The sequence below is a fragment of the Pelodiscus sinensis genome, unplaced genomic scaffold (genome assembly GCF_049634645.1).
Source record: "Pelodiscus sinensis isolate JC-2024 unplaced genomic scaffold, ASM4963464v1 ctg69, whole genome shotgun sequence".
NCBI lineage: Eukaryota > Metazoa > Chordata > Testudines > Trionychidae > Pelodiscus > Pelodiscus sinensis.
In genome coordinates, this window is record NW_027465915.1 from 313,193 (window position 1) to 331,050 (window position 17,858).

General features: G+C 54.3%; 1 protein-coding gene across 1 annotated transcript in view; it reads right to left on the reverse strand.

The window, feature by feature from the left end:
* The window catches only part of PLXNB1 (plexin B1), a 288,895-nt gene that overhangs the window by 70,857 nt on the left and 200,180 nt on the right, over window positions 1–17,858 (reverse strand). Inside the window, exons 14-15 of the mRNA XM_075916670.1 lie at window positions 16,458–16,583; window positions 8,530–8,652 (exon numbers count right to left, since the gene is read on the reverse strand). Of these exons, the coding sequence (XP_075772785.1) occupies window positions 8,530–8,652; window positions 16,458–16,583 (249 nt within the window). The remainder of the gene's footprint in view (window positions 1–8,529; window positions 8,653–16,457; window positions 16,584–17,858) is intronic.

Sequence of the window (17,858 nt, forward strand, 5' to 3'; positions counted from 1 at the left end):
GCCCATGTGAACCAAAGGGTTGAGATCATTAAGTAAGGAGGAGGTGATTAACACATCAACAAGGGGATTCAGTTTGTTAGCTGCGGATGTTTTAAAGAGAGATGTTGCTGGCCAAGGTCTGAGCCAGCAATAGTAATGGCTGGAAGGAAAGACCAGAGAAGCCTAAAATCTCAGACAATTGTGATTTCTTCTCTCTACCCCACGCTGAGCCTTGGTAGGAGGAAAAGACTTGGGGGAAAGCTTCATGCTGTGGGGAGTAAACACTTGTGAAGTACATTGTAAGTAAAGTACAAGGATTTGAACTTGGCACTGGTATGTGTGCATTAGGGCTCTTTGCGGGGGAGGGATCCAGGTGAGGAACCCGCATCCTGTGAGAACGGGGGGGCTTGTCTGAGATCTTCCATTTTCTGGTATAGGAGAGGGCTGGAGGCAGGGAACGAGGAACCATGGTGAAAAGTATGTGCTGCGCAGTGGAAGAGCAAATGGCGTTTCAGAAAATCCATCCAGAGTTTCAGCAGACCCAGCGACAAGCGGGACAGGCCTTGTCATCCTGACAGGCAGAGCAACAGCTCCTGGAGATGCAGGTTAATCTCCTGGCAGGGAGTGAGAGCCAGGTGGTAGACACAGGGCTCTGAGAGACGGGCCTAACAAATGACCCCCAGGCCTTGTAGTTGACATTGAGAGCATGGCATGAGAAGCGGGTATGGGCCCAGTGAGCTCCTTATGCTGAGTAGCAGCACAAGCAAGGCACATGGCACTGCATGATGCACAAGCAGCTGCCTATGGAATTGTAAAAGCAGCCATTCTAGATCCATGGGGCTCTGTGAAGAATGGTACAGGCAGAAAACTCAGTTGCAAAGGTGGCCAAGGGAACACAGACTAGGCCACTAGGTAGCTGAGGCCAGATGACTGAAGAGCTGAGGCGGTCATGGACACTACCAAACTAGAACAATTGCTACAGAGTCACTCCTAGCTCGGCAGAGTTTGGATGTGGGCATATCAACCTGCCTCATTAGGAGCTGCTGTAAAACTCCTGGGGATTTTGCGGAGGTGAGCATCTCTAACGAACCAGCAGACATGACACAGGCAAGAAAGGAGAGAACCCACAAATGAGAACAAGGTGGAGGACAAGATGACCCCTCCCATACACCAACAAATTGTGTGCTACCAGTTCGGGGGTTAGGACACTTCAAGGGGAATTGCCCCATATAGACAGTAATCTGAGTTCTGCAGTACCCCTCGGGAATCAATCAAAAGGGACACCCACAATGTCTATGAGATTGGGCACTGACAAGGGACATGAGTGATGACTGCCACTGAATGACGCTTCTTGCTCAGCACTTGCAAGATGAAGACCAACTGGATGGTGTCAGGAGAGAGTTTAAAACTGTCTTGTGTTCATGGAGAGGAGAAAATCCATCTGGTGGCCAGATACCTCTGGAGATTCAGGGAAAGTTTGGATGGCAACAGGCTGGGGGTGGTCAGGACCTTGTCCTAACTGCCATTAACTGTGAGTTCTGAAACTCAAATAGCCAGGAAGGGCAGGAACAGGGTGCGCAAGTCGTCATAAAATGAGTGAAGAAGCTTAAGGGGGGCTAGCGAAAAGAAATAGGACACACTATATGGGAGACAAACTAAGACCCCAAGACCTGGAAGGGTCCCCATGTCTAAGGGACCGGTGGAGCAAACATAACCCATGTTTTCTTGAAGAAACAATGTCAGGAGGATCACAAAGTCAGAGCCACCTGCCTTTCCTGGATAGAACACCAGTATGATACAGTTCTCGCATGATTCTGGGATGCATGAACAGGAATGTTGTGAGCAAGACAGGAGAAGTTCTTCCGCTCTACTCTGCACTGATTAGGCCTCAGTTGGAGTACTGTGTCGAGTTCTGGGTACCACATTTCAAGAAAGATGTGGAGAAATTGGGGAGGGTCCAGAGAAGAGCAACAAAAATAATTAAAGGCTTAGAAAACATGACCTATAAGGGAAGACTGAAATAACTGGGTTTGTTTAGTTAGAAAAGAGAAGACTGAGAGGGGACATGCTAGCGGTTTTCAAGTATCTAAAAGGGTGTCATAAGGAGGAAGGAAAAAAATTGTTCACCTTGGCCTCTGATAATAGGACAAGAAGCAATGGGCTTAAACTGCAGCACAGCAGGTTTAGTTTGGATGTTAGGAGAAACTTCCTATCAGGGTGGTTAAGCACTGGAATAAATTGCCTAGGAGGTTGTGGGATCTCCACTGGAGATATTTAAGAGCAGGTTGGACAGACACCTATCAGGGATGATCTAGATCAGGGGTCAGCAACCTATGGCTCACTTAGGAGCCAAATACGTCTCACAGCTTGAACTTGCTCCCCCCTGCAACACAGAGCTCATACTGGCGATCCAGCATCACACCCCCTGCAAGACTGGAGCCATGTGGTGGAGGTGCACATTGAGTGCACAGGGTCTGCAGGGGGAGGGTGGCTAAGATGGCAGTGGAGGATCTGGGCTTTGGGGATGAGGCGTGACACACGCACTTCTTCCAGCGCTGCCTGCAATTTATCATCCCTGGAGAGCAGCAGGTACCAGCCAGGCTGTGGCGGCGATGGGAGCGGGCACTGCTGCTGTTAGACAGCATGTGCGAGGCTGAGGGGGCCCATTGGCACGGTCTCAGGGCCCGTCCCACCGAGGCCCCTCAAGGTCTGGTTCTCCTTGTGGCCGGCTCCCAGGCTGGGGATCCTGCCGCTGCTCCATAGCCCAGAATCCAGCAAATGGAGCAAGGGGAAGCCATGCCTGGGACAGGGAACCTGAAAGCAGCACAGGCACAAAAAGCTAGTAAGTGCCGCCCAGACCCTGCCCCCTCTGCGCCGAAACACTGAACCCACAGCCTGCGCCTGCCCCCTCCCCCCCCTGGCCAGACACCCACCCTCACCCTGCGCCTGCCCCCTCCCCCCTGGCCAGACACCCACCCTCACCCTGCGCCTGCCCCCTCCCCTCCCTGGCCAGACACCCACCCTCACCCTGCGCCTGCCCCCTCCCCCCTGGCCAGACACCCACCCTCACCCTGCGCCTGCCCCCTCCCCTCCCTGGCCAGACACCCACCCTCACCCTGCGCCTGCCCCCTCCCCCCCCTGGCCAGACACCCACCCTCACCCTGCGCCTGCCCCCTCCCCCCCCTGGCCAGACCCCCACCCTCACCCTGCGCCTGCCCCCTCCCCTCCCTGGCCAGACACCCACCCTCACCCTGCGCCTGCCCCCTCCCCCCTGGCCAGACACCCACCCTCACCCTGCGCCTGCCCCCTCCCCTCCCTGGCCAGACACCCACCCTCACCCTGCGCCTGCCCCCTCCCCCCCCCGGCCAGACACCCACCCTCACCCTGCGCCTGCCCCCTCCCCTCCCTGGCCAGACACCCACCCTCACCCTGCGCCTGCCCCCTCCCCTCCCTGGCCAGACACCCACCCTCACCCTGCGCCTGCCCCCTCCCCCCTGGCCAGACACCCACCCTCACCCTGCGCCTGCCCCCTCCCCTCCCTGGCCAGACACCCACCCTCACCCTGCGCCTGCCCCCTCCCCCCCCCGGCCAGACACCCACCCTCACCCTGCGCCTGCCCCCTCCCCCCCCTGGCCAGACACCCACCCTCACCCTGCGCCTGCCCCCTCCCCCCCCTGGCCAGACACCCACCCTCACCCTGCGCCTGCCCCCTCCCCCCCCTGGCCAGACACCCACCCTCACCCTGCGCCTGCCCCCTCCCCTCCCTGGCCAGACACCCACCCTCACCCTGCGCCTGCCCCCTCCCCTCCCTGGCCAGACCCCCACCCTCACCCTGCGCCTGCCCCCTCCCCCCCCTGGCCAGACCCCCACCCTCACCCTGCGCCTGCCCCCTCCCCCCCCTGGCCAGACCCCCACCCTCACCCTGCGCCTGCCCCCTCCCCTCCCTGGCCAGACCCCCACCCTCACCCTGCGCCTGCCCCCTCCCCTCCCTGGCCAGACCCCCACCCTCACCCTGCGCCTGCCCCCTCCCCCCCCTGGCCAGACCCCCACCCTCACCCTGCGCCTGCCCCCTCCCCCCCCTGGCCAGACCCCCACCCTCACCCTGCGCCTGCCCCCTCCCCTCCCTGGCCAGACCCCCACCCTCACCCTGCGCCTGCCCCCTCCCCTCCCTGGCCAGACCCCCACCCTCACCCTGCGCCTGCCCCCTCCCCTCCCTGGCCAGACCCCCACCCTCACCCTGCGCCTGCCCCCTCCCCTCCCTGGCCAGACCCCCACCCTCACCCTGCGCCTGCCCCCTCCCCCCCCTGGCCAGACCCCCACCCTCACCCTGCGCCTGCCCCCTCCCCTCCCTGGCCAGACACCCACCCTCACCCTGCGCCTGCCCCCTCCCCCCCCGGCCAGACACCCACCCTCACCCTGCGCCTGCCCCCTCCCCCCCCCGGCCAGACACCCACCCTCACCCTGCGCCTGCCCCCTCCCCTCCCCGGCCAGACACCCACCCTCACCCTGCGCCTGCCCCCTCCCCTCCCTGGCCAGACACCCACCCTCACCCTGCGCCTGCCCCCTCCCCTCCCTGGCCAGACACCCACCCTCACCCTGCGCCTGCCCCCTCCCCTCCCTGGCCAGACACCCACCCTCACCCTGCGCCTGCCCCCTCCCCTTCCTGGCCAGACACCCACCCTCACCCTGCTCCTGCCCCCTCCCCCCTGGCCAGACACCCACCCCCAGCTTATTCCTGCACCCTACCTCCCAATCAGATTCTGCACCTCCATCCCTATCCCACTCACTGGCAGCTCTGTCCCATACACTGGACACCTCATTTTTGGCCCCACCCCAGAGCCTTGGAGGGCCCACAAAATCCTCTAGCCCTGGAACCCCAGAAGAGTTAAACTGGCCTGAGGCCTTGAATCTCAGTTCTCCCTCCCCTCCTCCACCCTCGGGCTCGAGTGCCAGGGGAGCGAGGCATCTCAGTTGGGCCCATATTAGTGAGGATTGGAGGTTTTTGGCTTCTCACTTGTGTGATCCCAGAATGATTTTTCTGCGGGACAATGGCCCCCAACCCAAATATGTTCCCTACCTCTTCCATAAACAAAGACAACGTTGAAACCCTTTGTGTTGGACATAATGTTTTACTTTATGTAAACATGAAGCCTGGCCAATAAGCCCTCAACTGGGGGCCAAACCCCAGCAACCTCATAAACTACTGTACCCCCTACCCCAACCCTGTGCCCATCAAACACCTGAAGCCCCTTCCCTGAGCCCCTCCTATCCCCACATCCTCCATCTCCTGCACTCCCACATCCCTGCCACAACACTTGTGCACCCTCACACCTCCCAACCTTGTGCCCTGAGTCCATCATACACCCAACCCCTCCGAGCCCCTCGTACACTCCAATGCAGACTCCTGCTCCCCCACATCCCCAGCCCCCACCATAAGATTGACAGAAGGCAACATGAATGTGGGCATGAAGCTGGATTGCAACAGTTATGATGTAAACTTCAAAGAAATGTGCGAAAAGATGCAGCAGCTGAAGTTCCATTAAATAAAGTCAGTGAGTACAAGGTTTCATTTATGCTATTATCAGTCATGTCAATTATCAATAATATTAAGCTGTACGTTTTCAGGCATGCAAAAGAGCATTCTTATACAGCTCTCTGTTGACCACTTGTTCAGAATTTTGATGTAGTTTGGCTCTTTGGTTTGAAAAGGTTGCCAACCCCTGATCTAGATGGTGCTTAGTCTTGGCCTCGATGGCCTCTCAAGGTCTCTTCTAGTTCTGGGATTCTATACTTCTGTGATGAGGTTGCCAAACCTTGCTGTTTAAGGGATATGAAGTAGTCAAACCCCTGAGGGATCAGAAATGCATCCACTAGTAACCCTGAACAGTTTTCTGAATTGAGAGAGGTAATTAGTGTTCCCCAACGGTCCATACCGGGACCAATCCTATCCAATATATTTATAAATGACCTGGAGAAAGGGATAAACAGGGAGGTGGCAAAATTTTGCAGATGATATTAAACAGCTCAAGATAGTTAAGAACAAAACAGACTGTAAATAGCTTCAAAAAGGACCTCACAAAAGTAGGTAATTGGGCAACAAAATGGCAACATAATTTTAATGTTGATAAAAGCAAAATAATGCACATTGGAAAAAATAATCCTAACTATCCATACAAAATGGTAGGGACTAATTTAGCTATAACTACTGAAGAGAGAGATCTTGCAGTCATTGTGGGTAGTCCTCTGAAAACATCAAAAAAGCAAACAATGTTAGGAGTCATTACCACAGGGATAGAGAATAAGACAGAGAATATCTTATGGCCTCTGGATAAATCCAACTCTCAGCTTGGGCACGAGGTCCTGGTGATCCTGCCTCTCCTTCTCATTCACTGTCTCCACCAGGAGTGAGCCTGATGGAGAGTGGGTGAACAAGTATTCAAAACCCTTGACCAGGTCAAAGTACTTTTGCTCCATTCCTTTCACTGTCAGGGAGCTAGGGGCCAGGGTTTGCCGGATGGTCTTGGCTGAAGACTGGATAATCTTTATGATGGCAACTGTCACCCTGGAAGGACCCTCTGGAGCCAGGATTTCAACCTTGGGGTCATCCTGCTCAACTACCTTCTCCACCTGGTAGGATGTCTAGCGTAGTATGTAGTCCATGCGTGAAGGGCCTGTGATGGACATGCATGCCACCTCCTCATCCGGGGAGGAAAAAGAGGCCAAAGGCAGGGCCAGGTCTTCAAGCTGGCCCAACAGGGGCAAAGTCAGGTCCAAAGGGGGGGGGGGGACAGCAATGAGAGGGGTGGCACCATCTCTTGTCACGGTCACTTCTGGGACCCGGGGTCCCAGCGGGCTGGAGAGGAGCCCATTGGCAGTGTGCCCTGAGCCTGATGGAACATCCATGTCATCCAAAATCGTCACTGCGGAGGCCCCTGAGGGGCGCACAGGTATTTAGGGGGATGAGGGACTGCTACCATCAATTGATCTGAAGCAACCAATGCTTTTCCAGAGGGAGATGAGATGAACCGGAACAAGGAGGCTATGGGGGAGGGGGAACGCAGCCAGTTGCATTGAAGAAATGCAGTGCCGAACGACAAGACTTGGACCACCTTCAGGATGACAATCTTAACTAGTACAGGAACCCTGAGCAGTGCTGGGAAGAGGAGTGGCACTAAGAGTGCAAGTGGGGTCTAGGAAATTAGTGGTGCAGAGATCGAGACGGATACCAGGATCGTCAAGGTGAGGCACTGAGAAGAGCAATCTCAGGATGAAGTGTAATGGCTCCAAGCAGGCCAGCAGCCAACGTATGAGCCAGAGCTCAAATGGTGTTGAGGCTCCCCATGTTGTGATGTGCCTCAGTGCCAGATATGCTGGAGCTCCACAGCCGACCCAACAGGTAGCCGCTACTTTCTGACAGCTGTGCATGTGGCACGTGCACACAACACAAACAAAAAACAAAGGAGAAAAAGCACTGACCACTTGCTAGGGAAGGGAAAGGCGCCCAGACCAACCATCACTGGTGGGATGAAGAAACTGAGGAGGCACAAGGGCGACGGCAACTAATATACCAGACACAAGAGTGTAGCACTCTAGAGGATGCCACAGCTGACCCTGTGGATACTGCTAAGGCAAAAATCTCCAAAAACTGCACATGGGTCACACCCACCTGGAAGAGATTCAACACAAGCAAGCACTTGAAGAAGAATCCATTATATTTGCCTCATCATGCCTTTGCATCCTCACCATAACACCATTGCCTGACCTCCCCTGCCCATCACAGGAGTCGAATGACCCCACGCCCTCACCATGTTTCAATCTTCTAGGCCTCTCAAGGGCAATCAGAGAAACTACTACAACAGATATTGCCCAGACAGGGACAGCTGTATGTGCCATCCACTCCAGGCCATTTACAAATCTCTCTACTGCATTTCTCATGCCCCTCCAAAACTGCCCTAAAATCTCTCATGCTGGTAGAAACAGCCCAAACTCTCCAGGTCAGAAATCCTCTGTTTCCTGATGCAAAAGCCCAGAATAATTCTAGCACCCTCAGCAGGCTGGGACAGTGTACGCCATAGACCTCATGCTTGTGTCTATCTGACTTTCTGTTCTGGTTTTCTCCAAGAGGCTTTCTGCAAAGGAGCTGTCCCCCGTGCCAGAAGAGCCCAACAGTACACAAAGCACTGCTGGTGGATGAGACAGAGTGCTCACTGAAGGGGTAAGGAGCTGACCTTTCGGATCAAGGGGATGGCATTGTTCTCTGCTACAATCATGGCATTATCAGTGAACTATGGCACTGAGAAAACTAACCTTCTGCCAGGTGAAGACTTAATTATTATTATTACTTGTCTTACAACAACCTCAGGGATCAGGGCCCCATTGTGCCAGGCACCGCAAACACAGAACAGGAACATAGTCTCTGCCCCACAGAGCTCACAATTTAAGTAGTTTTCAGTCTCCTCTTCAGTCAGACTAAGAGGATCATCAACAAAAACATGGATGAGACTGGATTACTGGGAAGTCTGGATGGCTTCTGCCATCTCAACTACTTACTTGGTGTAGCTGACACGTGATGTAGCAGAGAGATCGGTTTGCTTCATCCCCCTCAACATAAGCATCCATTACTACTGTCCTCCCCTCTAAAATCAGGACACACTCGTAATCCCATTGCTGATCCTACAATCAGGAAGAGAGAGACAGTTTCACCAGTATCCACTCACGTGGCCAAACCTACATACAGTGACTTCCATGCTCTCCTCCCCCTACATAACTTCTGTTCTTGTCACTGTGCAACACGGAGAGCCAACAATGGCCCAGTAACTTGGTAACGGAGGCTGCTGATTATTAATCTCAGGACCCTCCTGTGAGCTCCCCAGCCAGGCTGATGGTTGCCACTAGAGGAGAAACCTTCAGCAACTGTGTATGCGGAATGCACACACACCTATTGGAATGGACAAGAACCAACACTTGACGAAGAATAGTAAAAGGGAGTTACTCACTGTGCAGTAACTACTGTTCTCCGAGGTGCGTGTCCCCGCGGATGCTCCACTGCTGGCGACAGGTCATCTCTGGAGATGCAGTTCGGAACTTTTTCCTAGCAGTTATCAATCAGGCTGCACATGCCAATCCCCCCCCCCTCATTTCAGTTGCTCATCTACTCCCAAGAAGCCAGGGCAATGAACAGAGGGGAGGATCGTGGAGCACCCACGGGGAAACACACCTCGAAGAACAGTCATTACAGCACGAGGTGAGTAGCTCCCTTTTGTTCTTCTGGTGATGTCCCCGTGGGTGCTCCACTGTTGGTGACTACAAGGCAGTATTCAGTCTGGATGGTGGACCCGGAGTTACTGCTTGGCAGCAGCAGATACTACCGCTGTAGCCACCACTGTATTAGCTGTTAGCTGAGGCATGATAGCGTAACGCCTGACTAAGGTATGGTTGGATGACCAAGTGGCTGCCCAGTTGGTATCTTTAAGAGGCACGTTGTTTAGGAAAGTCATAGATGTTGCTTTAGCACGGGTGAAATGTGCTTTTGGTGGAGCTGTTAGAAGCTTATTGCAAAGAGAGTGGCATTGCAGTATACAAGAAGATATCAGTTTGGAAATACGTAGGGCTGTGTGACGGGGTGGCCCCGCCCCGCACTCAAGCCCAGGGCAACCACCTGGCGCCGGGGGCGGAGAGGACCCCACCCACACAGCCCTACTGGGCATGCTCCCAGGGGAGCCAAGGTATAAAAGGCTGAAAGCCTGCTCAGCAGGGGCAGACGGTGGCCAGAGCTGGAGCTAGCGCCCAGCCGCTCGAGCTGCAGACCGGACCGCCTGAGAGGGAGTCGCCAGGCCCGCTGAACGCGCTGCTGCCAGGCCCAAGCCGGGCCCGACCCCAAGGAGGGAGCTGCCGGTCAGCCCCCCGGGACCCAGGCGGACTGGGGAAGGGCCGCTACAGCGCCCGACTCGCACCAACAGGTGGCGCCGCCACGCGCCGGGGGAAGGGCAGGGAGCTGGAAAGCGCGTTGCGGGGAGGAGCCCCGAGCCAGTGCTGGGAGCCACCCCCCGCTGGGTCGGGCCCCCACCCCTCCTGCCCTGGACCCCGGCAAGTGGGGGTTCGGCTAAAGGACTAGGCCACAGAGCCTGTGTACCAAGGACCAGGCCGGGAGGCCGTACTTCCCCTAATACAGGGGCAGTGTACGTTCAGATGAGGCCGGTGGGCCGTATTCCCTCTGATAAAGGGGCACCATACTTTGGGACTAGGCTTCAGGGCCTGCAAGCCCAGGACTAGGCCAGTGAGTCGTATTTCCCCTAATAAAGGGGCATCACACTTTGGGACTAGGACCGGGTAGTCTGAATTATGCCCCGGATGCGGGCGGCAACCCCAAACGAGAGGGGAGCCTCCCGACAGGCTGAGATTGGTGTGCTCTGTGAGTGGTTTACAATGGATACAAAGAGGCGTGGTGATTTGCGGAATAGCTGTGTCTTGTCTATATAAAATGCCACAGCCCACCAAATGTGCAGAGTACGGAGCACGGCACCCCTTGTGGATACATGGGGTTTGGGAAAAAAAGTAGGTAGAACTATGGGCTCATTAATATGAAAGGAGGTGCTGATTTTGGATAGAAATGACGGATGCAGCCATAAAGTTATTTGTCTTTGGCAAATATCATGTAGGGTTGTCCGGCCATTAGTGCCCCCATCTCACTAACCCTCCTTGCTGAGGTGATGGCTACTAAAAACAGCACCTTCCTTGTAAGAATAGAGAGGGAGCAGCTGGCCATGGGCTCAAAGAGGGGCCTCGTACGGCAGTCTAAAACCAAATTGAAGTCACATGAGAGCTGTGGGGGCCTCCGTGGAGGGTAGAGGTTCTGGAGGCCCTTGAGGAATCTCCTGGAGATGGGATAAGCGAAGACCGATGATCCATCGATTTGCTAGTGGAAGGCCGTAATTGCTGCCAAATGTACCCTGACGGAGACGATGGATAGGCCTCCACTTTTTAGATGTTATATGTAGTCAAGGACAGAATGAAGCAGAGCCTTATAGGGATCAATGTGCATCTGTCAACACCTGGATGAGAACCATTTCCATTTCTGCAGGTAAATGGTTCTGGTTGATAGTCTTCTGCTTTGCAGGTAGATGGTTCTTACTTGTTCAGGGCACTGGGATTCAATGTCATGGAACCAGAAAGGAGCCAGGTGTGGAGGTGAAGTGTATGAAGTTGAGGGTGGAGTAGCTTGCCCCAGTTCTAAGAGAAAAAATTGTGTTGACATGGAAGTGGATAAGGTGGTTCAACAAACATGCGTTGAAGATACGGGAACCAGGTCTGTCTGGACCAGGATGGAGCTATTAGGATGACTCAAGCCCTGTCCAACCGGATCTTATGCAGGATTCTGGGGATGAGTAGGATGGGGGGAAAGGCATAATGCAAAGGTTTGTTCCAGATGATTAGGAATGCATCTCCCATGGAGCCCTTGCTCAGTCTGGCTCTGGAACAGAAGCAGAGAGACTTGGCATCACTCCAGGTAGCAAAGAGGTCTATTGCTGGGTAGCCCCATCTGCGAAAGACAGACGCGGTCACCAGTGGGTGCAGCTCCCATTCGTGGTCTGTGAAAAAATTGTGACTCAGAGTATCTGCCATGAAGTTGTTGACCCCGGGTAGGTATGATGCTCTTAAAGTTATGCCATGATGGATGCACCAGTTCCAGAGGCAGATGGCTTTGGCACAAAGGGACCGAGAACGAGCTCCTCCCTGTCCGTTTATATAAAATATGGTTGTCATATTGTCTGTGAGTATACGCATGGTGTGGTTGGTAATGGTAGAAGCAAAATGCGCACTCACACTTCTGATTGCTCTGAGCTCGAGAAGGTTGATTTGTAGTACTGCTTTGTGTGGTAACCATCTGTTTGCCTCACCCTACCAGTGAGGAGTCCATCGTAATTTGTATTGAGAGCTCGGGTTGGTGGAAGGGAACCCCTGAGAGGAGATGGGGGGGTATAGCCACCGTTTGAGAGAGCCCACCACATGTCTGGGGATGGTGAGCCGCTTGTGAAGTGAATGTCAGGATGGCATATACACTGATGCTAGCCATGCTGCAGGGCACAGAAATGGAGGTGTGCGCACATGAAAAGATACTTGGTAGCAGCCATATGGCACATTAATTGAAGGCAGGTATGTACAGTAGTAGAAGGGCTCATAGAGTGGTTACTAGGTCCTGTAGCATGATAAAACATTGATGTGGGAGATAAACCCGGACCAAAACAGAATCGAGGCGAGCGCCAATTAACCCTATTTGCTGAATGGAATAGAGTTGACTTCTGTTCGTTTATGAGAAGTCCTAGATGACTGAAGAGACACTTGGTCTTTGAGACCATACTGGTGGTTTCTGCTTGCAAGTGGCCCTTTATGAGGCAGTCAAGAAAACTCAAGGGGCCGAGGAAAATCCGAAGGGGAGGACTCTGTACTGAAAGTGATCCCTTCCTCCAGAGGAGCGGGAGTAATGTCTGTGAGAGGATTGCGATGTGGAAGTTATGTGTCCTGTAGGCTAAGGGCTGCAAACTAGACCCCTTTGTCCAGTGCAGGAATAATCGAAGCCAGTGTGACCATTCTGAAGTGCTGTTTTCATAGGAACTTGTTTAGCTTGCGGAGATCTAAAATCGGTCTCCAGGATCCTGTGCGTTTTTGGCTCAGGAAGTAAGCTGAGGAGAACCCACTTCCTAGGTATGGATCGAGCACCCTCTCTATTGCTCCTAGTTGGGGGAGCCGATCAATTTCTTGCCTGAGAGGAGTCTCTGAAGAAGGACAGAGGAGGAGGAAGGGGAGAGGAAAAGGGATGGAAGTGTATCCCATGTAGATGATTTCTAGCACCCACTGGTCCGATGTTCTGGAGTCCAGATGGTGGAAAAAGGGATGCAGCCTGTGGGTGAAAAGGTGTTTATGGCTTATTGGCACTGGATGGTTGGGGATGTCGGGCAGACCCTCGACAAAAACTTCAAATTTGCTGTTTGGGGGCCGGGGAGCTGGAGGAGCGTAATTGAGGTGAGTGCTTCCTCTGAGCCGTTGTCTAGATCAGATATAATCGCATGGTTTGTGCTGAGGACGGTTGTAGCAGGTGTCCCTGTTTGTGTTGTATGGGGCATAGAGTCCTTGTTGTTTTGTAGGATCTCATCTGTGTTGGCTGCAAAGTGCTTTTGTTTACCAAAAGGGAGATCTTCCACTTTGATCTGCAGGTCCCTGGACACTCCTGCTGTGTGTAACCAGGAGGCTCTCCTCCTTACAACCGCTGTAGCCATTGCTCTAGCCTCTGTGTCAGCCACGCCAATAGTAGTGCCGTAAGGGCAATGGTATGTCCCTCGTGGATGACAGCTCTGAGGATGGGCCTTTTGGAGTCAGGGAGGTGTTCCATAAGTTCAGCTAGTTTAGAAAAGTTGTCAATCATGGTTTACTAAAAGCGCTGAGTAGTTAGCAATTCTGAATTGTAGTGTGGCTGACGAATATATTTTTCTCCCAAAGTGGTCTAATTCTCTTTGTTCTTTGTCATTGGATGCCGATAAACTGTGGGGCTTTCAAACATTGTTTTGCTGCATCCACCACCAACAAATTTGGTTGAAGATGGGAGAAAAGGAAATCTAAATCTTTAGCAGGGACAAAGTACTTCCTGTCCGCTCTTTTAGAAGTTGACTGAATGAGGTGAGTGTTTGCCATATGTCATCAGACACTTCCATAATGGCTTTGTCAATTGGTAGAGTAATCCTTCCCTGAGAGGATGGCGGATGTTCTTTAGGAAGCGGTGGTGCTTCTTCTTTTGCCTGGTTGCCACCCTCTTAAAAAGTTCTTTAAATTGTTTCAAATCATCAGTGGTGCACGTGTCCTCCTGAACTACAGCTTCATCAGGAGATGAAGATGTAATTGTCTCTAAGAGAGCTCTCTGGAGCCTGTATTTTGATGTGATCATCAGGGATCTGACCCTCCTCTTCCTCCGAATCAACCATGGTCGGGAGGGTGTGGGATGGGGAGGCTGGTGGAAACCTTCTTGCCGGAGTAGATGGGGCCATGGAGTAGTGTCTACGAGATCCCCAGTGCTCCCATAGGGCCCAAGAGGGCAGGTAATGGGGAGCAGGATATGGCCAGTCTGGGTACCACGGAGGTTGGTATGGTACTTCATGGTACTGATGATAGTGATGAAATGCCATAGGAGAGGAGTGCTGTGAGGAACACACACTCCTCTAGTCGTATTCCGCAAGTGCAGTGTGTTCATGGAGCAACTGAGGTCTAATGTGTAAGACGAAAAAGGCCCTGGAGAGCGGGAGGGAACTTGTGTGGCTGTTGTTATTACGAGGTGCCGGTGAGGCGTGATCAGCTACAGCTCGCTCAATGCTGCAGCGCCTGCGCCGTAGCCTCTGAGGGAGGAGGCATCTTTGTTGATGTAGGAGCACTGGGAAGTGGCGCCGAGGACTTGCCCAGAGCCAGGTGCTGATGTGTCGCTTGCGCCGGTGTTGGGGTTTGCCAGCGCAACTTCTCCAGTGCATCCCCGGGTTAACGTGGGATGCCAATGTAATGGTGCCTGCTGAGGATCTCGGCACCGACAAGCTGGAGGTGCCGGATGCATCCCCCATGCTCATTAAGGCAGAGGGGTTAGGGGGTAACGACCTCGCTGGGAAGACCCTTTTCTTCTGGCATCTGTGAGGTGAGGGGGAAGCTGCCATTTTCCTTAGCGGGTCTCCCGGGAGCAGCCAGCTGCACCACTCCCTCTGCCAGCTGCACCGCTTTTTCAAACAGCAGCATTTGGAGCTGAAGCTCCTGGTCTTTCCTAGCCCTCGCTGTAAGGTTGCAGCAGTGGTCGCATTTTTGGGATGCATGTGAGTCCCCAAAACAATGCATACCTAAAGTGTGGCAATCAGAAACGGGCATGGGGTCATTGCTCTGGCACTTCTTGAACCCCAGAGAACCCGGCATAGTAAGAGGCATTATACTCCTGCCTCCATTCCTGGGGCAGTGACTCCCTATATTTGTCCACTGCCTGCTCAGGAGTGCCTGCTGATGAGCAATTCTGAGCAGGAGACCCCCTGAAGAGTAGGCCTTGCGACCCAATAGGTCTCACCCGGTGGCTTCCCTATTCTTGGGAGTAGGCACCGGCTGTCCCTGACACTAGCGGCGGTTAACAGCCTGCACTAATATTGAGCCCGACAGCGGATGTGAAAATAAATGCTCATGGCCTGCCTGAGGGACGAAGTACCGCCGCTCTGCCCTTTTGTCCGTGAGTAGTACGGATGCTGGCATCTGCCAGAGAGCTGTGGTAATTTTGCCCACTGTTTTATTCAGGGGCAGGGCCATGCAAGACAGTATCTGTGCATCAAGGATATCGACCATCGGGTCAAATTCCTCGAAGGCCCGCTCGGGCTCCGTGAGACTCCGTGCCAGTCTCCAGAGGAGTCCTGATGGGCTCGAGAATCCATGGCTGGCATTAATGTAGAGGCCAACTCCAAGGCCTCATCCAGAGAAGATGACAAGTACTCGCACACTGTCAAGTCTTCAAGTTTGTGTGACCCTGAGAGGGAGCCCATTGCCTTAGGGGCCTTGATCCCCAGTGCCCTCTGACGGAAGCTGAGGTGATTCTCTCCAGATCACTGGGGCGCCAGGTAAAGGTGTGGCCAAAGGCGGAGCTCAGGGTCCCCAACAAGAGGATCCCACGGTGGAAGGAGCACTCCCTTGGGTCTGATGGTACCCCCGCGGAGTCCAGAAGGGCCACTGGACGGGATGCTGCCACTGCAGAGGCCATGTCTGCAATAGCATCTGTGATAGCGACTGGCCTGAGGCGTTGTGATACCGCTCGAAGTGCTGGGAGGGGGAATGGCGCCAGGACCTGGATCGGCGCTGGGACTGAGAATGAGACAGTGTCACTCGGGACCATACCGACTCAACATCGGAATCCGTTGAGAAGTCGGACTCCGACCAAGGCGCGGCCAAGGCAGAGCCTGGGGAACGGTGCTACTCTGAGCATTGAACCATGACCACTCGCTTGCCCCAGCGCTGGATCGGTGGTGGGGGCATCAGATGCTCCGGTGCCACAGGCTGTGCCACCGGAATAAGGGTGCTGGAGGCCGAGCTCTCTCTGGACTCTTGCAAAAGCGTGGCCAGTAGCACTGAAGGGGCCGCTGGTGCTGGCACTGATGCAGGGAGGATGCAATTGGATGATAATCTCATTGCTGCAACCATACCCGGACTCTAAAGGAGAAGGCGACCAATTCCCCCACCAGTCCACCAGCACCTCCTTACGCGCAGATGACATTCAAATCCATTTTGTTACCAGAAACTACGCTGGAGCTTGCCAGCTTGCACCTGTGACAGCACCTCAGCCGTGCAGGGAATCTCAGTGCTTCAGAGGGGTGTCTTCAAATATGACGTATCTGGGAAGTGAGTGACTAGAGGCTGCCCACAGGATGCCCTGCTCCAAGCAAACCTCTTTTCAGTGCTAATGGGAAACAACAGGCACATACCTGAAACAGATGGAAGTTTTTCCCCAGTAGGGTTATCTTCTGTTCCACATTGACTGGAATCAGGGAGGGTCCTTGAATGCCCTGCACACAGGGACAAGCTCCAGGACCCAAGTTAAACTCCTCAGTCTGAAAAACAAACTCCCACAATGAGCACCCACAGTGCAGGGAATTCAGCCTGACTGGTGCAATTAGCACAGGCAAATACAGAATGAAATCTCAGCCTCACAGACGGGGAAACTGAGCTCACTGTCTATGTCTATCCTTGGAGGGGATTCCCAGCTTCCCTAGCCATGCGTGCGCTCATTGAGTTAGCGTGCTGAGAACTGCCGGAGAGCTGGCATAGCCCAGGCAGCAACAGGCTCAGACAGGTCTGACCTACACATGGCTAGCCCGTACCTCCTTGGTACTGCCCATGCTACTGCAGCTAGCCCCATGACAGCGACAGCAAGTATGTCTGTGCGAGCTGGGACTCCCACCCCCAGCTCCCACAGCAGACCCAACTATTTACTAGGGCAAGGAACGCAATATAATTAGGCTCTACAAATTTCACAGCCGTGAAAACATGCCTCGGACAGTGTTCCCTCTAAGCTGCACACTGGTACAGCTGCTCAGGAGAGATTCCAATGCCACCCAGCTGATGAGCAGAGTGCCCACAGCTAGGTTTCATATCTACTGGTGGTGCACATTCACACATGCCCTGGGGCACATAACAAAATTCATTCTGCACCCGAATGGAAAAGATTAGAGGGAACATTGGTGTCTGACTGTGAAACTGGCCCTGCCTTGTGAACTCTCATCTCCTCGAAATCAGCCAAGTTGGGGAGGATCAGGACTTGTCCTTTGCTGCTTGGCTGTTATCAGAGGAAGAATCAAACTGACTCACCTCCACAAGCAGTACAGCAGCAGCTATGAGCAGCTGCCTCACACATTTCACGGCTTCTGCTAGGGCTCGGGGTTCTCTCTCCCCCCCACAGCTCCTGCCTAGCTCCCGACGCCTGAGCTCTGGGACCGCTGCCACCCACTCCTCCTCTCCCATGCTCTGCCCCCGTGGCTCCTGACCACGCTCGGGACGCTGCAACTCCGGAGCTGCTTCTGCCACTATCCCCTCCCCCACAGTTGCTTCTGCCCAGGCGTCAGGAACTCAGGCTCAGGGCTGCCACCCAGCAGCTCTGGCTGGAGCTCCAGCTGGGACTTGAAGCTGCCACCCCCTGCAGCTCCAGCCCCACAGCTCTTGCCAAGCTCAGGAATGCCCCTGCCCATGTCTCCTGCCTAGGCTCAGAGCTTCTGTCCCCTCCTCATTCCTGGGCTTGGGGCTTTCACCATCTGCAGGTCCTGCCTGGGTTCAAGAACCTGGACCAGGGGCTGCCATCGCCTCCCTGCGGCTTTCACCCATCACAGCTC